The sequence below is a fragment of the Halictus rubicundus genome, chromosome 6 (genome assembly GCF_050948215.1).
Source record: "Halictus rubicundus isolate RS-2024b chromosome 6, iyHalRubi1_principal, whole genome shotgun sequence".
Classification (NCBI taxonomy): Eukaryota; Metazoa; Arthropoda; class Insecta; order Hymenoptera; family Halictidae; genus Halictus; species Halictus rubicundus.
The window spans coordinates 1,907,507-1,928,329 of NC_135154.1; the positions used below are offsets into that span (position 1 = coordinate 1,907,507).

General features: G+C 37.7%; 1 protein-coding gene across 4 annotated transcripts in view; it reads right to left on the bottom strand.

Moving 5' to 3' along the window:
• The window catches only part of Sm (heterogeneous nuclear ribonucleoprotein L), a 431,189-nt gene that overhangs the window by 17,342 nt on the left and 393,024 nt on the right, over positions 1-20,823 (bottom strand). For 2 of the 4 annotated variants that reach the window (XR_013082433.1, XM_076789481.1), the window contains exons 7-8: positions 5,731-5,781; positions 3,277-3,369 (exon numbers count right to left, since the gene is read on the bottom strand). The exons of 1 other annotated variant lie outside the window; for it this stretch is intronic. Coding sequence is in view for 2 of the 3 variants with exons in the window: in XM_076789481.1 (XP_076645596.1) it covers positions 3,277-3,369; positions 5,731-5,781 (144 nt within the window). In the remaining variant the exon portion in view is untranslated. The remainder of the gene's footprint in view (positions 1-3,276; positions 3,370-5,730; positions 5,782-20,823) is intronic. One more of the 4 variants, XM_076789482.1, reaches the window with a different exon arrangement.

The window sequence follows — 20,823 nt, forward strand, 5'->3', positions numbered from 1 at the left end:
TATACTCGGAAAATACTTTTAGGGTAGTACATATATTTTTTGATTCTTATTTATGTGATACAAACTTTAAACAGTTTGAGAACTCCTACATTAAAAGATATTTCACTGTAACGAGGTAAAACAGACACCCTGTGTATTTTGTATAACAGTTACAATAATTTATTTTATTGGGTTAAAGAGATTCTAAGTAGCGAGTTGTTACTAATGACTTCAGGGATTAATGTATCTTCATCGTGTCATTACAACAACTTTGCTCGAGGCAGGGTCGATAATTATAATAGGTGTTCGCCGTTAACCAGCTAACGATCGATCAGGAATTGTTGGTTGCTGGAGTCCCCATATTGGCCACCATTCTTTAAATCAAACGTCGCAAACATCGGGATTGGATTTCGTCTACAGTTATAGGTCCGGTAGTTTGGACGCGACGTAACTCTACTACAATAACCACAATTGATTTGTTGCGGATATTCTTTTGGTCTTGTTACTTTTCGCAATGATTCATAGAAATAACTTCCGATTACTTTGTACCCGAAGCTCGTATCAATGTACAGGGTGGTACAATCGAATAGAGTGTGATTCGGAATATACGTGTTTACTCGATATATGTCCACAACACGGGTCTACCTAGGGACATCTATCAGCTAGAAGATATTATTCTTTGATTCAATGCCGAACGTAGAAAAGGACAGCGAAGCTCGAGTGGCCTCGAATGGTATTATGTTATACTCTTTGCCCCTCACGGGGTAGTTCTGGGACTTTCATCGGCTAGGCATTTGGGACATATATGGAGTAAACACTGTATAACTTTTCTACTTGAATTGCAATAAGCTGGAGAGATTATTTCCATTCTTAATATGTTTTATAGGTTGAAAATAATGTAACGATATTATTAAATTTTGCTAATGTTTTTATTATTTTAAATTAAACCTACTCATTTTTGTCATAAATGCTTAAAATCCGCTGTCTATGTATCATAGTCAACTTCCGTTTTTATATTGTACATATACCGTTCTTCACTTTGTTTATTAATGCTTCATCTACCGGACGCCTATTAATAGGCTTTTCAATAATTGTGCCGTACCAAATGGAAACTTAAGAATCTTATTTCGCGTAATAGTCTCAAACGAAATTATTAGACTACATTATTGGGAGTGAGTTGTTGGCTTATGATCGAAGTTTCTATTGAGGTTGAAGGTTCTATTAAAAAATTATCAGCCATGAGCCATAATGAGCCATACAACGAAGCGAAGATAAGTGAGTTTTTGGTCGATGACCGATGAACAAGCACGGGACACGTAGAATGCCTTCATGGCTTGTTATACAAATAAACTGTTATTTATTGTTAACCGTTATCTACGAAGTGGTATTTGTCAATCCCCATAAATCCTACAAGGTTAAACAATCGTGTCGTTTTATAGATGAAATATTTTTTGTCCTACATTGAAAATAATTCGGTTCGGCGTTTTTTCCCCTATGGTTGGGAAATGTAGAGAATTTTTTGGTATTTGTATAAAGTTTTTTATTCTGACTTTTTGACCATTCTAGGTACTTTTGACTTTTTTCATGATAGATAACAAACTTTCAAACAAAATCCGTACGATTTTAGAAGAAACGCAGTGTTATTGAATTTGTACTTCTCGAAATTTCGAAATCATTGTTTTTCCAACTAAATTGTTGACGCAATCGTACATTTTTGAAATTTTAACAATTATGTTGACTAATAACAAGATCTAATACGAGTGAGCCTCTAATTTTGGGCGACTCCTACATTGCATCTAATTTGTAACGTATAATCAATGGATACTACTAATAACCGAAATGTACGTTTTTTCCCCAGCACATAGTTCTTATGGTTTTTTAACATTTCTTTTCTAAATGTAAATGTTTATAACATACTAACAGTATTAATATTAATGATCGAAATTTCATACGGATTAGTCATTAGTAGAGTGCGGATGTTTATGCAATTTGAAATTTTTCTAGACAAATTTTAAGAAAGTCGAATCAAATAAAATTCTATTATATACTAGTCTAGTCATTAGCCATTAGTATTTTTAGAGATTATGATTGCTGTAGTAAGTTTAGCAAAATATCATGTGCCACATTTCCGACGATACCTACACACCACTAGAAAACGAACATTTTTAATCATTAATATGACAATGTTGTAAAGACTCTTCTTGACTAAGCATGAAAATCTTATCTGTGTATCTTCATAATTTGGTTGGAAGAGAACAGTTATGTTACTCTCCTTGATTCGTGTGGCACTGTACAGTGAATTCTCGATATATGTCAGCAAACACGGGTCTTGATATCGTTTATCCTTCAGGAGTCACTATTCTTTGATCCACGCTGAACGTAGGAAAGAAGAGTGATGCTCGTCGTGAGCAAACACATCGAGAATGAACACATTCGTCCTATATTTTATATGTCAAAGTCACAGCGACAAAGACCGTGACTCTCCGCTTCTCTTTCTTTCCCATACATTCATAGGAATGATATCATATTTGGTATCATTTTCATTAAAAAAAGGCCACGAATATGTTAATCTCACACCGATATACCCGATCCGTGGTATGTTACACTCCACGGCGACCGAGGTCTCTCGAACTTCTCGGCCCCTCACGGAGTATACCCCGCGGTAGTGAGGATAATTCCGCGACATTTATCATTCAGGCCTTGGCGACATCAATCGAGAATTCACTGTACTGCGCAAATTTACCCTATAATGACATTTATTATGATTTATGTCCAGATATAAATTTGATTCTTGTTCGTAAATTTGATTTACACAATATTGTTTAATTATGTTTGTAAACAATTTTTCCTTTCTCTTGAAAAACATTTTTTATCATGTTATTTTTGTCGCAGGAAAAATGTTTCCTATTGTGAAAAATACTAGTGTTCTTGCAATCTCCGATTATGTGTGTGTTGACCTATAGATTTTGATAATCACAAAATTGTCTTCCATAAATCCTCGATGTGAAACTTTTGCTTTAATCATTAAAAATATTTGGGCTGATGAGGAAGCTATGTACGCTATCGATACAGACTATTCAATATAGCTACTCGAAAATCACGTATGACATTAATAACAGAAATTACCGTTCGCTAACTTATCGATTTGCAAGCTATTAGGCAGTCTTTGATTTCACAAGTACTGGTGAAAAAATTCGTAGTCGGCAGTAGTGGCGGGTGCTCCGTCGAACCAATTGGTTCGCTTAAATTGACTATCAAAGGGCTAAATGGAGAGGGCGAATCCTAGAGCAAACTTACCGTATGGCTGGGGCGCGGCGCCATATCTGGGTTCTGCCAAAAGGGGAGCCGGCCTTCCATTTCCGGTCGCGTCATTTTTGTGTGCACCCGATCCTGTAACAGCACGAACGTCTCCCGTTTAATTTCATACGGATAGAAATGTTCATTCAGATATGTATGTGTACATTCGTGTGTATTTGTGCGTAATAATTGAAACGGTAAGCAAAATCAAATTAAATTAGTTTTTATTACGTATTACACATATGAATACAAGCTGTTCCAAAAATGTTGTACCTCCTTGAAAAGGGTGATTCCTGAGCTCATTTGAAATAACTTTTTCCTTTGCGAGAATGTTTTCCGTGGCTTCGTTAAGAAGTTATCGACGAATAATGCGGACCAATCAGAGCATAGTTGAACTGTAGCCGCGGTCCGATTGGTTCGCGTTTTTTGTTAATAACTCTTTAACGAAGCCGCGGAGAACATTTTCGTAAAGGGAAAAGTTATTTCAAATGACCCGAGGAATCACCATTTTCGAGGAAATGCAACATTTTGGGGATATCCTGTAGATAACGAATGCTTACAATCTCAAAATTTATTGAATCATTTGTTAATCTGAAACTTTTTCCTATGTAGAGTCGAACGAACGTGTATCAATATTATCGTATAGGTAATGTAAACGTTCGACGTAATTTAGTGTAACATAAATGCAGTCGTGGAACTGAAGACAGAGTTACCTATCTATGGTTAAACGAACGAACAAGTTTCGAAAGGTTGAAAGATACAGATGGTTACGAATGGTGACCTACTTCATCTTCCTGGTCCAACAAGTCAAACTATCAGAAATATCGATTTGCTACTTTACAGTCTGAAGATGATACCCGTCCCAAGTCTGACTATGAATAAGAAGGTAACAGCCTATCGGAATCGAATCTTTCAACGTGTATTTCTAATCATATCAGACGGTATAATCGTTTCACCAATTTTCATTTCATCTCGGTTGTCTTCCAATCAGCTTGCAACAATTTATTAGAGCTACAAGACAGGCGCGGCTAATATCCACAAGTTTCGCGTAGCCTGCTATTTTTACAAACGTTAAGTCTTCAGCAGTTCATGAAGACTGGACATATCGTCGATAATGCCTACCGCATGTATTCAAAGTACGTATCTAGGCCCATTTGGGCAAATTCTCTAATTAGAACTGCTGACGGATATTACGTAGTGCACGAACGATTGTCTCTAGGGGAACGAAACTGGTAACTTTGAATTCGTAACGTCTAATATAGGAGTCTATCGAGGGGCTTCCTCTTATCTCCATCGAGGCTGATTTTCAGATCTACGTTGATGCGGTCGTTAACTCGAGGCACATTAACCGGTTAGGGATGAGCTGAGCTTTCTTTGGCCGAGAAGAAATCAGGTTACCGATTGATTTGCATAATTTGATTTTCAAAATACTGCGCTTATATCATCGATTCTGTTTTATAAATGCAAGAAAACGGGTCTACATATTGTTTTTGTGATTCACTTGGTTGCCAATAAAAAAACAATTTACAGAAAAGATTCTTTTGTACGGTCAAGTATTGTAATCTAAAATGTGTCTCAACATAACTTAAGCAAAGCAGTTACTTGATATTAAAGAATAAATTTGTACCATTGTTTATACAAATTCACCACGAAACAATAGAAAGAATTTAGTTGTCGAATCGACTCTATTTTATACACACATTTTAAATGCGTTAATCTTGGTTCACGGAAATCAAACGGACCAATTTTGCATGCTAAAAAATAGGAGAGATAGCTTGTAATCTTTCTGTATAATTATAGCTTTCTAATAAATTTACTAAAAATGCAACCTCTCCTTTTTCCAAATGCTCAACAGTTATAACAAATCGTTTCCAAACAGCATACTCTGACTTTGCTTTTTTTTTTGTGTAACTGAATGATAGTAGTGATAAATGATAACAAAATTTCGATGCAAAGCAATCAAAATTTGCCACTGTGAATATAAAAATACTGGTCATCACTAATCTCCGTTGCAAACGTTATGGGCTAACGTTTGACCCATCTACGGTCGTGAAACAGTTATCTACAGTCATATCTACTGAACTAGTATCGCCAAAAATGTTAAAAATTTTCCCGAACTTTTCTTCGTCTATACATAATCGGAGACTGCAAGACGCTACGTTATAATCGTACTCTTTTCCGAGCCGCCATATTTTTACAGCTACAAGTAGAACACTGTGGATTCAACGATTTAACGTGTATGTGTATTGTATGTTGTGTGTGTATATGTACCTATATACATACATTGTCGAGTATTTATTTACTTTGAATGATTCGTTTACGCGATTTTTGACTGACAAATATAGCGTATAAGACGGGAATATAAGTCAAAGAAAAAATAATAAGAAATTTAAAATACAGTACGGAAAAATTAAGGTAACCTATAAATTATTAAACGAACTTAAATATACTAACCAGGCGTATTAGTTCCTTCCTTTAATATATTCTTTAAGGTTGAAACAACAACTAGAATAAAGAAAGATGTTTTTAAATACATTTAATTAACAACGTGTTCATCTTTATTAATTTGATATGTAGGAAAGAATAGAGCTTGTCTAGGAAAGTGTGAATGTTAACATCTTTCTCAGTACGTTTGAAACATAGGTTACAAGTGACACGGGACTTGCTGTGCGAGGGTTAATAATATTCATATCTTCTATAAATAAACTAGGTGATATTTAAGTTATAAATTCTGCGAATGTTACATCGTATGTTACAGTTTGAAATAACAACGCATATAAAAGTAATTGACCTTTCCTCGTCTGGACCACGAGACGGTCGTATGTGTACGATGATGGAAGCGATTATGTAAGAATAGACGCCTACGGCACGAAGCAATATACAGTCCTTTTTCGATATATGTCCACAACTCGGGTCTACCCAGAGGCATATATCGTCCAGGAGATATTATTCTTTGATCCACGCTGAACGTAGAAAAGGACAGCGAAGCCCTAGAGGCCTCGGTCGCCCAGGAACAAATGTCCTACATGATGCATGTTCAAAATACGGGTCTACACGGATCTTCCCGGGACAAGTATTCTGGGAGATTGTAATTCTTTGATGCACTGCCGAACGTAGAAAAGGACATGATGTTACACTTCTCGGCAACCGAGGTTTTTCAAGGTTCTTGGCCCCTCACGGGCCAAGCGGCAGTGGGGATAGTTCTGGGACTTTTATCGGCCAGATATTTGAGACTCATATCGAGAAAAGGCTCTACCTGTTTCCAATAGATTAGCATTTACTGTCAAACGAGCGAAGAAACTATCTACCTGCAGTGTAGTTTGAACGTTGAGAATCCTTTATTCGGAACTTCATCAATCTACCGTACACAAGCAGTGTTCCGTCTACTTTAACAATCTCTTTCCGCGGGATCGATTATCTCTCTTTCGATAACAACATCATTCGCTAAGTCCGTCCGAGGGATGGTTAAATTCCTTTCTCGAATTCATAATTTTATGGTTTGCAAGTATTGGGAAACAACGCTCTTGAAAAACTGTTCATTTATAAGTGTAACGATACTCGAATTATTAATTTCCATGGTTACCAATCTAAGAGGAACGTAACTGTTTTTGATCGTTTTGTTTGATCGTACTGCAGCTGATCACAGAAACCTCTATGCTCCAGTTTGATCTAAATTAATTAACACTGCAATTGAACTGATAAAAAGATTTTTCTATGATTTATTGAATGAAAAATTATTAACTGATTGAGTTTGCTCGGTACGATTGCTAAATAAATGTATGAATGTTGTACAAATGATTTTTAAGGTCGATAAGACTCCCTTCAAGTCCCCCCCAATTCGATAAAAATTAAACATTAACATGTCTTGAAGCGGTCTTTGGAGGAACCGATGTACCCCCATCTGGACATAGTAGGTACGTAAGGCAAACAGATCAAGTTATAAAGTAGGTTCCTTAATGTATCGAATTCCAGAACACGTTCTGCTCGGTTTTTTAGTTTTAGGCACACACGCGAGTTTACGATATGCCAAGGGTTGTCAAGTCACAGATTATCGTGGTTTTCCAACAATAAATCAAAGAATGACTTAACCCTCAACTTTCGGAGAAAGAATGACTTAACCCTCGGTATTTGGGCCTATTTTGGTCCAGCTATTTAGAGAGAATAACTTCTTAACTTATAGTATCAAAACTTAAATTATTAATGTTTTTTGAAATTGCTAAATTGCGTCGAAAAAATCAGCCAGTTAGCTGTTTTTTGACGAGTATACTCGTCATAACACAAAATATTGCCATGTCTTTATGACAAGTATACTCCTCAAAAACAGCTGACTGGTTAACAAGTATTTTACTAGTAGGGTACAACGGAACTTAACACAAAAACATGATGATAACGGTACAGTTCGTCAACAGAATAGACAGTACAGTAGTCTCTAGACTTGTGTAACAAGCGACTAAAATTTCGGTCTTGACATTTACGGTAGAGGTAGACGAATTCCGAACTTCGCTCGTTACACAAGTAATTATGATCGTAGCTGTATCATGTTTGGTTTTCATTTTAACTAGGATAACGAGACCAATACGATGGCGAAAGTTTCATAAGAAAAATAAAAAATTAGAAAAGTTGCAATCTTTTACTTCGCTTGCGTTAGTGTGAGTCTAACCAATACGCGATCCCTCGCTGGCCCGGTCGTCGACCATGTTTATCGCATTACTGGTTCCAAGGGAGAACCCCTTGTGTGGAGGGGATAAAATAGTGACAGTTACGGTAGAGATATTTGCGATAGTTACGGGGAGAATACAGAGACGGTCGAATGGTGTGTGCAGAATTTAGAAAATGGAAATAGCATTTGAATGGCATTTGGTCTCCGGACTTGGGGGAAAACGGAGTATACAGTGAATTCTCTATATATGTCGCCGAGGCATGGCCGATAAATGTCGCGGAATTATCCCCACTACAGCCGGGTATACCCCGTGAGGGGCCAAGAAGCTCGAAAGACGTCGGTCCTCGAGCATCGCTGTTCTTTTCTACGTTCGGCGGGGATCGACTCCTGGACGATAAACGACATCAAGACCCGTAGTGCCGACATGTATCGAGAATTCACTATATATAACACATCACTCAATAAGTCCCCGATCTGACACATATATGGCAACATTGTTGACAGACCCACGTGATTTCCGGGTAGTACTAACCTTCAAACAGTACGTGTAAAAATTTCATGGAATTCTGACCGTTAGTTTAGAGGTTACAGTCGTTTTAGTGACCCCAGTTTTGTAATTTTCAAGATAATGGATAGAAAGTAATTTCGTGTGTTGATTAAACACTGTTCTTTGATGGGGAAAAATACTGTTGGAGCCAAACGGTGGCTTAATAAGCATTATGGGGACTCTGCACCAGGAAAATCAACTATTATTGCCTGGTATGCTGAATTTAAACGCGGTCGTACAAGCACCGATGATGCAGAACGCTCTGGTCGCCCGAAATTGGCAGTTGTTCCGGAAAACATAAAAAATGTCCACAAAATAGTTTTAAAAGACCGTAAAATGAAGTTGCGTGAGATAGCTGATACCTTGAAGATATCAGAAGGTAGTGTCTTTACAATTTTACATGAAAATTTGGGCATGCGCAAGTTGCTTTCGAAGTGAGTGCCGCGTTTGCTCACACCGGACCAGAAACAACAACGCGTCGACGAATCAGAGCGCTGTTGGAGCTGTTCAAGCGAAATAAAAAGGATTTCTTGCGTCGGTATGTGACAATGGCTATTTGTAGACATGAAAAAGATGCTCCAGGGAAAGAAATTTGGCTCAAATGAAGAAGTGATTGCCGAAACTGAGGCTTATTTTGAGAACAAAGACAAATCGTTTTACATAAAGGGCATCGAAAAGTTAGAGGAGCGTTGGAATGAATGTATCACTCTTGAAGGAGAGTATGTTGATGAATAAAGTGGAATTTCTAAAAAAAAATTGTTTTTCTTAGGTAGACCGGAGCATTATTGAGTGATGTGTTGGGTTCTAAACTTAAGTGGTGGGGAACTGGAATCGCAATGGCTAGTACAGTCAGATCAGAGTTTGAGGATGACATGGCTAGACTCAGGGTCGCCGTAAACTTTTTCGGGGCCGAGGTCAAAAATTGCGCTGGCCAAAAAAAGAACACTTCTATATAAATTAGACACATTATAAGCACATTATTACATATTATATAGGATGGTAGAGTATTATTACATAATTTTTATGTTCCGGGGAACGCGCTGAACCCGTCTCGCGCCGGCACGGCGCTGGCTAGAGTAAGGTTCAAGTATGATGCGGCAAGGAGAGAGGTTGAGGATGAGTATGCCAAGGCTGAAATCATTGTGTTTTGGAAGGATTTTAGGATGTTTGAATTGAGTGGATAATATGGAGCCGTGTATGAATTGAGATTGTTAAGAGCCAAGACTCCGTAGATTCGCGATAAGGTAGAGTGACAAATGTTACCGACAAAAATAGGCGAAAAATGGTTTTACGTGCCTGAACTTTTCATCCTTATATGAGAATGTTTTTCGCTGGGAAAGGGCTCATTCGAAAGAGGAAGGTTTAATCTAGCGCGAGCTGGTCATTAGCTGACGAGATTATGCAGGTGTTTGGTAATATAAGCGTTAGAAGTAGGCCAAAAATTAACGATGTGCATGCCGTGGAATCCAAGCATTTTTATGCCATTGGATGAGTTTTCTGGATGAAATCGAGAACAGCGCACGCTAGAAAATATCTCCAGCTACAAATTGAGCTATACTTTGTCTTAATTCTCTGCGAAATAAAGCGAAAAACTTGAAGCACGTTTCTGGCGTCAGAATGCATAATATCGATAATACAGAGCAAAAAATGTGACAAGTTGAGTCACAGACTTAAGATCCGTCGGATAAATACCAAGACGGATCTTAAGTCAGTGGCTGAAGGCTGTGACCAGAAATTATACAGCAGTTACCGACCTGCTGACACTGCAAAAGTCACGTGACTACCCTTGACTCTTAACGCAGTTAAATAACATTAATTGAGTAGAACGCAGTCATTACGTGTGTCTAATATACTTAGTTGTTATGATGCGCGGGCTATTATGTAGATATCGAATGACGTTAGTGTACAAAATATCTCTACAAATAACAGTTTTCTTTCTGGCTACCTATGCGACTTGACTTTGTTCTCGAGTGGGCCGAGAGAAAAAGATAGAATATGACATTGTCTCTTGTTCTGGCAGTAAGTTGTGTCGAACAATTTTATAAAAAGAAGGGGGAATAGAGATTTGCTTCCATAGAGATTTGTATCCAGCTTCCGGTACATGTGGTTTTATATAACTCGACATTCGAGTCGCATGTGGTCTGTCAGATGTTTTCCTTCGACTGGGCATGGGCTGTCATTGTGAGAAACAATCTCCCCGCGTTGCGTCGCGTCGGCCTCTCCACCGAAACCAACGCCATACACAATCGGTCTATATTAAACCGCATTACGTACACGGCTGGCTACGTGGATGCGGAACGGGATGGCGATAGGATGGGATCGAATGGGATGGAACGGGATGGAACGGGATGGAACGGAATGGGACGAAACGCGTAGGCTTCTGCACGTGTTGGTGCACGGACACCACTGATCTCGGTCAGGTTTCCCCGTAACCCTGTATTGATTTCGAATATTCGGTATCGTGTGCCGACACTCGACGCATCGGTGCAGTCCGTTGAGGCCGATGCATCTTCATTCGGTACAGACTCGCCAGGTTACCGAGCTCTATCGCCGTTGATTTCATTGCTCGCATGGCAGAAAAACCCCTTATTTTCCCCCAACCATTTTTCGTACCGTTTCGAATAATTCCGGAACATTTCCTCCGGGTGTTTTTTTTTTCCGCCGAATGTAAATTTTCACACGCGGCGATACTCGCGCGACAGCATGCATTTATCTTTCGCGTAATTAGATTTTTCGGATTGTTTGACACGATGTGCTGTTGCTAAGAGCCGAACGAGTAATAAATAAGCTACTCTTTATTAACCCCCTAGCGGACAGGCGAAGAGAATTTCGATCACTGTACGGGTAAAGTTCGAGAAGTATAATTTCGTATTGTATAATCTCAATACATATAAATAAAAGCACTTTTGCTTATAACAAGACTGTTGCTTAATTGTGTATAACAAGTGGTAACAAGCGAAAAAGAAAACAAAGTTCCATTAAGCTATTAAGAAACTTTATGCTAAATTATACAGAAGAATAATGATGTTCTTCATGGTTTCTACGAACAGCTCGTGCACTAACGAACTGAATCGGTTTCATTCACTTCACTCGCATTGTTGGAATCTTTGTCGGTTGTGTTTATGCAGCCTGTTAGCACATTACGCATCGGCGATTATTCCATAATTTTTATAAATCTAAGGCTCATGGCCGAGGATTTTTTAATGGATCCTCCAACAGAAGTTTCAAGCATAAACCAACAACTTACCCTCAATAACGTAATATTACAATTTCGTTCGGGATTATTGTGTAAAAGAAGATTTTTAAGCTCCCATTTGGTAGCAGCACAATTATTGAAAAGCATATTAATAGCCTTCCGGTAGATAAAATGTTAAGTCAACGAAACGGGAACAAAGTTGTATAATAATATGGTGACGATGTCGCGCAGTGTCTAAGCATAGCGTTAGGAAGATAATGGTGCGAGATACTAGTGCAAGATTTCAAAACACCCAACATAACGAATCATTCAAATCATTTCAATGTTCTATACTTGTTTCTACGAAAGTAGGGCTGTTTTGTAAAGTTAACGATTTCATTGTTTTCGAGGCGAGAAACAGTTTTACAGTGAATTCTCTATATATGTCGCCGAGGCATAGCTGACAAATGTCGTGGAATTATCCCCACCATCGTTCATTACACAAGTAAATATTATCGGAATTATATCATATTGGGTATCATTTCCATGAGAAAAATGCCATGAATATATTGGTTGAAAGTCTCATAAAAAATAATGACAAATAAAGAAGGTTTGTTATTGGATTAGTAGTGGTCTCCTGGTCTCACACCGATATACCTGAACCGTGTTATGTTTACACTCCTCGGCGACTGAAGCCCCTCGAGCTTCGCTGTCCTTTTTTACGTTCATTACTGCATCAAAGAATAGTAGGATCTCTTGGACGGCATTTGTCGCTGTGACTGTGACATGTAGAGTATAGGACGAATATGTTTACACTCCTCAGCGACCGAGGCCTCGGCGGCGAGCATCGCTGTCCTTTTCTACGTTCGCCGCGAATCAAAGAATAGTGTCTCTTGGACGATAAACGACATCAAGATCCGTGTTGCTGACATATATCGAGAATTCACTATATATTTCTAGCATTTTCAGAGTATAATGTAAAATTTCCTCGGGCTGTTTCATCGGAATATAAATTTGCAAATACAACGATAAAATAACACGAGTGGATCGATGTAACGGTGTACGGATGCTTTTTCTGGTTTTATTATTTTTATTTGCTCGGTGAAAGTGTTGCTTCTTTTGGTCTTTGCGGTGGAATATGGAAGGAAAAGAAATTTAAAGAAATATAACATCTCCGTTCCGGGATTTAAGTTTCAGAGATATACCGGATATCCTGTAACTTAGTGATAGAAGTTTATCATACAAAATCTTCATTTTGTTGTAGATAGATTGTTGCCAGTACAACAAAAGGAGAAGGAAGAAAGAAAGATGAAGCAACAAATGATCTTAATCTCGTTACGGGTAGCAAGGTATGATAGAATATATCACAAAGCCTAACAATTTCAAGAACGAACCGATACGTATACCATTATCGGTTCGAAAAATAAACTATTACAGTGACGCAAATAATCGGTGTGTGACGTCACGCATAAACTATTCCAAACACAATCCATCTATGTCGGAAGAAGCAGACAACCTAGAAAATTAGAACGCTAGTCGTAGTTGTATTAAAATCAACAGTGCAATCGATAGAACTCGTGCGTACTACCTTGATCCGATCCAAACTGATTGATCTCGATTCCTCAAATTCATCGAGCTTAAATTTAAAATCTCTGATTATGTCTTCGATATTTTCAAAATAGAAAAACGATTACTTCGTCGTCTTCAACAAAAACGTGTAAATTGAAAATAAATTGTTTACCGAATCTCCACTTTACAGAAACTTCGTGTTAAACGTGTAGGCAACATCGCCGAAGGCTCTACGTCTATACAACAATAGATCTGAATGGATCAATGTTTTTATTAATATTGTTTATTTATAAAGGTCGCATTAATACCAGGGTCCTAATCCATCACAATAGTTTACATGAACTATTCAATTTTATGGTATAAATCGATATTTTTTAAAGAGTATGCGCAACACATCGCGAGTAATCAAACAATCGTCGAGATTGGAAACAAATATTTTCCAAGAAATGAAATTGGTGATTGATCATTAATTCTGTTCATCTTTTTTATTTTGTTTCACATAACAGAAACATTTTTGTGTACTGTTTAAATGTGCGACGAATAATACCTTAGAGCACACACTAATATGGCGGCGCCCTTACCTGTCAAAAACGCTTGAAATCGCACAACTTTAAACACGCACAACTTTTGAACCAGTGAATTCCTAACGTTAAAACTTGAATTTTTGACATATTCTCACCATAATCTACGGGATTATATAAAAAAAGTCCATAAACTTGTGGTCCCCTGAGTTAAAGTTTAGCCTCGACTACAACAAAATAGAATTTTACCTTAGTTTAAAAGAAATTAATAACATACATAGCTAGTAGATTCTGTTCAGAATCTTCGTCACGAATCTCTCGATAACACAATTTGTTAATTTATGAAAAACAAGACTTTGCACTTGCTACGTAGTGACGCGAAACAACTTGGCCCGTCTTGTAGTTTCAACGTGGATCCACCATGTATGTAAATACCTAACTTCAATGAAAAAACGGAAGAAACGGAAACTGTTCCGTGGGCGAAGAAAATGTTCGAATTCGCGATGCAGCGTCGACGCTGGACGCATTTTAATAACGGAGAAACACCGAAGGAAATTTAACAGCGGTGAAAATAGTGCGTTCGAGTCATAGAGGGGCTATTGCAGGTCCACGAGACTGGATATTGGCACTCGTAGCTCTCGCGGAGGGCTATGGAGATTGCTGGTTCAGATATCGTATCCGACTGACAAACGTTTCCGCCATCGACCCTCTCTCCATCCCTTCGGTTTTCCGAGACTGGAAAAAAGAAGGCGAGCCTCGTTTCTATTCTGTCGGAAATACAGCACGTCTCACTTAATTTCTGGACACGTTCAATCCACGAATGAAACGGTGGGCAGACCTTCGAGCTAGTCGATGAATTAAAGTAAAGCTCGTAAACCGTGCCCGAGTTTACGCTCACGGTGGATCGATAATTCAACGGAAAAACGTTCGCGACTTCTAGAGAAATTTCAAATGGTAATCGCTCGTACCGAGCTCGTCCCCGTGTCTCCTTTTACTTTTAGATTTATTATGGCGGGAAGAAAGGATTTGAATTTTAGCAGTTCGTTACTCCGAGGACAATATGATTTTCATTAGAATTTAATTAATTGGAATACGAATGGAATTATCTGTTATGAACCTTTCGGTTTAATGGTTCGGTTTAATCGTTCGACTTATCCCAATTTGTAATTTCCTTGCCGGAAGTCGAAGGAAGGACTTTGATTGCGCGAGTTTCGTCGCGTCTCAGAATAAGACACGTTGTAGAAGGAAGCTTATTATATTTTTCAAACATGGTTTTATTAAACTTTCCCCTTTCCATCGAACAGTTTATGACTATTAGTTCAATATACAGGGTGTCCCAATATGTTGTACTTCTTTGAGAAGGGAAATTCCCGAGGTCGTTTGAAATAACTTTCAGTTCAACTAGTTCACTGGATGCTATGTAATGTAAAATTTTGGAAAATTGCGGTTTATCCGAATTACGGAAAAAACAGTGAAAGTCGCTCATCACAATTTTTTGTTTGGGCCTGTGACGAAAATTTTAAAAAATTGTTTTGCAGATCCATATAAATTGTACACCCGCTGAAAATTGTATCGAAATTGGTCAACGAGTTGCAAATCAATTAATCAATTTCGATGAAATTTTTAGCGTGTATACTTTTTAATTTTTCGTTACAGACCGAAATAAAACAATTGTGAAAAAGCAATGGTTACTATTCTTTTTGTAATTCAAACTAAACGTAATTCATGGATCTAGCTTGGTAAAAAAAACTGAAATCGGTTGGACTATTTATAAAAAAGTTATTTTGATGTAAAGTGTATGCCATCAGTTATGAGACTGACTGTATTTAAAGATGACGTGGAATCAAATACGAAATAGATATACGATAGGGTTACAGAATATTATTTATCAGAAAATGTATTAGTTCATGCTTTCTACAATAACATGAGAAATACATACATGAGAAAGTTCTTGGAATTAAAGAAATCCGGCAGACTAAATACTTATGCTTCTAAACTCTCCTTCTTCCGTATTGAGCAACAAAAGAAAAACAACGTTTGATAAAGAATTACTATTTTTACATTCGGAGAATGTGTCCAAACTCACGATGAAAGTTAGAAAATCAAGTTTCTTTTAGAAAAAAGTAAAAATAGTAAAAGTAAAAGTAAAATTAAAGTAAAAATAAAAGCTATACTTTGTTTTTCTTTTACGTTGTACCTACTCTCATTGTTTATAAAGAAATTCGCCGAAACAAACAATTCAAATGAATATGAATAACAGTAAATATTTATACTATATTTATCTTTTTTCAATTGTTTACCTACTTAGTAAGTGCCAAATATTATATACACGTCGTAGAAAGCCGTTAACTGAAGTAAATGAAAAAGTTATGTTTCTATAGTTATTCGGGAATCTCATGGCTATCTTATGCTTTGTATTACGATTTCGAGTCTTACTGCCAGAGGGTTTCATAAAATATTGAGTCATTTTGATTCGCCTAAGTTAAAGGACCCAATTACTGTGGGGATACCAATTACTGTGCCTATATTAATTAACTTCTTTTGAAAGCATAATGAATATTAAAACAGAGATAGAGTGTTTACTCGATATATATACAAAATACGGGTCCAGGCAGGGACATATATCAGCTAGGAGATACCATTCCTTGATCCACACCGAATATAGAAAAGGACAGCGAAGCTCTAGAGGCCTCGGTTTATGGCTCCTCACGAGGTAAACTCCGCGGCAGTGGGAATAGTTCTGGGACTTTTATCGGCTAGGCATTTGTGACAATATAATGTAAACATTGTACTTACAAATTTAAAATAATTTAAAAACACCTATACAGTTTTATTTTGCATAAAGATCCACAGTCCAGTTATGATATATTTTACTACGCACTATTCGATGCAACACGTCATTCTCCATAAAAAACTATTAACCTATGTATGTCGAAAAATTATTAATTTAAAAGACATTTCAAAATTAATTTCGTTGGATTCTGTAGATCTTATTTGCCATATTTTCGTGTTTATACCGGGTGTCCCAGCATCGAAGGTACAACCGAGAAGGGGGTACATGAAAAAACAAATCGAAACTAAACAATACAATTCTTTCGTTTGAGGCTTTGTTTTCGAGAAAATCGAGTTTAAAGATCCGTCGTGTTCGCGTGCTTTAGTATATGCAGGAAGTAGAATTGGTTGGTCATGGTCAGACGCGTTATCCGTATCGAATAACATGTGTATCCGCTGAATATTCAAAGTCGATTTTCTCGAGAACGAAGCCTCAAATGAAAATAGTTTATTCTTTATTTTCGATTTGTTTTTTCCCATGTAGAATCACCCCCTTCTCAGTTGTACCGCAGATTCTGGGACACTCTATATAGTATATAATAACTAAGCATATAAAAAAGTCATATATTTAGGCATTACAGTCTATTTTTATGAAAGTGATACGATAGTAATACAAGCGTGACCATACAAGAGGTCATTTTTATTGATCATTCCGACAACAGTTTTAAGACAAAGGGGTGGTTTGCCAGAAACTGGCGTCAATCCCCATAAACGCCAAGCACCCACGTGATTTCACCGTACGCCATGAAGCTAACGATCCATTACTCGCCATAATGTGGCTTGTAACTTTATAAATTGCCCTACGCAGCCCCTTCGGAGACTATTAAAATCGGATATTGGAACCGATGGCTCTCCTCAGGTAGGCTAACGAAATTTTGTTATTGCACGCCAGAGTGAGCTGCGACGGTTGCATCTCAGTGGAAGGCTCAACCTTAGAATGACTACGGAACCACCGGATGATAAATGTCCAGAACCATTATTTTTCATATTTCAAAATATTTTTTCAAATTTTTTATTGCCGCTTATGTGTTCAAGATTGCTCACAAACTATTGATTTTAGTTTAAGAAAAGTTCTATTAAAGATATAGACAGAGTACAGAGTGACTCTTATTAATATTCGGATGCTCTCAAAAAGACGATAACTTTTTTAACAAATGGACCATACGACTTGGATTTTCTTTGAGAAGGTAGAACTATTAGCTTACTACATAACGTGAAAAAATATTGAAAAAATTTCAATTGGTTGGAATTACAGAGAAGACCAGTTGTTTTTTACAACCCTTTTATGTGGACCTATAATGAAAATTTAAAAGGTCCGATTTGTAGATCTATGTTAATTATAAATATTCTTAAAATTTCATAAAAATGGGTCAACGTTGCACTGAGCCACAAACGTGTAAAGATGGCGAAAATTGCTGTTTCAATAAATCTGAGGATTGACAAAACGCACTTTTAAAATATTTAATATAGGCCCATATAAGAATGTTGTGAAATACAACTTTGAGTATTTTCTCTGTAATTCTCCGGCCAATTACAATTACAATTTTTTCAAAATTTTGTTTTGCATCGTGTATTACCAGTTGTTCTAAATTTTAAAAAAATTCCAAGTCCTATGGTCGAATATTTGAATAGTTATCGTCTTTTTAAGAGTGTCCGAACATTAATGGGAGTCACTGTACATACTCGTAATAGCATTATTTCCGGTGTAGGTTTCCATGGTACACGGGTGGTCTAGAGATTTCGAGTGATTGCTGTTGCATGCGCAACGAGAAATCTAGTGTGCTCGATCGCAAAACAAGTTTCGTGTCCCTTTGTTTCCTTTCCGAAGGGAGTTGGAGTGGCTCTTCTCCGGGCGTTTTACGGTGGACGTGTTGCCGGGAACCAATGATGACAAGGTCCCTTGCTGTATCGACCTACACCGCCCTACACCGTCACTACGCAGGATACCGCTGCGCAACCCCATAAAATGCCGTTGCAACGCGTCGACGAGTACCACATGGGTCCCTGTTTCATCGCCCGGCACAGAATCAGAACAAGAACCAGGACCAGTACCATCAACGCGGATCCTAAGTGGATTGGATGATCGGGTACAATCGGAAGCTCGCGACTATTCAATGCACTAATAACTGGCCTAGTTAATTAAACCATCGTTTAATCAATTGTGATACTGATGCACACGGTATAATTTGTGCTCGCGGAGTACAGTGTTTACTCTATATATGTCCCAAATGCATAGTCGATAAAGATCCTAGAACTAGCACTGCTGTGGGGTATACCCCGTGAGGGGCCGTGAACCGAGGCCTCTGTAGCTTCTATGTCCTTTTTTACGTTCGGTGTGAATCAAAGAATAGTATCTCCTGGCCGATATATGTTCCTGAATAGACCTGTGTTTCGAGTAAACACTGTACCTTTTTGTAAGTGAAGGCGTTTCAGAGATTTCAAGGTATTTCGAATGGAATGCTATATTTTTAATAGCAATATATCGGTGCTAAATTCGGAGTGAAAAAGTTATTAACCATAGATCGAATAATTTCACTTCGTATCTTGGAAATGGACTGAGCTCATGTCAATATCTGCGGAAACTATGTGGGGTAACGTCGTCCCGAGATGTCTCCAACAATATTTATTATTTCAGTTATATAGTTCACTATTACACTGTTGTTTACCGTTCAATCTGTTGTCGAATGCTATTTAATTTCGATAATTACCTGTCCCGTTATTTTGTTAATTATTTTAAGCGCGGCCATTATTACGCACAGTTTATCACTTGATTATTGATTATAAGCATCAAATTACGCCGAATGTCTAACTAATTGCCAAACAGTTCAATACGTTCGCTGCAGAATATATCACCGAGATCAATTTCTCATGAAAGCTAACGCAGAATTTTGCTATGAAATACGAGTTGTGCTATGGTTGAAATAATCTTGGGAGATAGGTTAATAAATTAAGTGAACAAGTTATCCGTGAACTACCACGACAAATTTGATTGCGACGGTGCATTTCTACCTACATTTCCGTTTTCTAAAATATTATGGCCGAGGATTTATAGGACTCGAAACTGTGATCGCTCCATCTTGGTACATATTGGGTTGGAACGAAAGTTCGTAGCATTTTTAAATTAAAATTCATAGGTTAAATTAAGATATTTATTCATAGGTTTATTTGACAACACGACAAGTTATCTGAAAAATGTGTTATTGGATGAATCTAGGAATTTTAATTTTATCTTTGAATTTTCATTTAAAAACGCTACGGACTTTCGTTCCAACCCGATATTTAACGCATATCATAATTGTTCATTTATAACCGGCCAAGACAACAAAAACACAAACTCATGTGTAATATGTTGACCTTCAAATGACCTTCGGAGGAATTATTCTTCAAATAGTATAACTTAACACCTTATCTACTGGAAGCCCATTAATAGGCTTTTCAATAATTGTGCGGTACTAAATGGAAGCTGAAAAATCATTTTTTACACAATAATCTTAAACGAATTTCTTGGATTACCAATAATATTAATGATTCTCGAGCATATTATGGGTAAAAGGGGTAATTCCTGAACTGATTTGAAGAAATTTTTTCTTTTGATGAAATATTTTCCGCGGCTTTGTTAAGGAGTTATTAGCAGTGAAAAACAGTGGAGTAACAGTGGACGTATTCCGGCTCGGCCAATGCCAATGTCACACTCAGCGGGATCTGCCGCCGTACCAGAGTCCGTCTGCTTTTGTCACACCCTAATTGGTCCGCGTTTTTCATTAATAACTCTTTAACGAAGCAACAGAGAATATTTTCGCAAAGGACAAAAGTTTCTTCAAATGACCTCAGGAATCGCCCATTTCAAGGAAATGCATCGTTTTAGGACACCCTGTATATCGAGATTCTCGAATATTTTCGAGAATCCTAAACTTTTCCTGACCCGTCCCGATCATCGAGTACCCGACATTTTGGAGTTCTCGCACCCCTTCTCCCTCTACGTGACACAGCTTCGAAAGAGCTTTTAAGATCTATCTGAACGATCGTGATAACCGTGAAATTAATCGACACGCGTGGATCGTTGCCACGGTCTCTGCTCTCTCAGCTTTCAGCGTCGCAACGCGTCGGATTGCATCGGGTCGGGTCGAGTCGGATTGCGCCGGTTGTACGCAATTTTTAGGTATCGGTGAAAGAGAGCAACAGGTCTGATACGTTACGATACGAAATTTCTCGTGCCCTTGCGAATATTTCCACACGACAAATA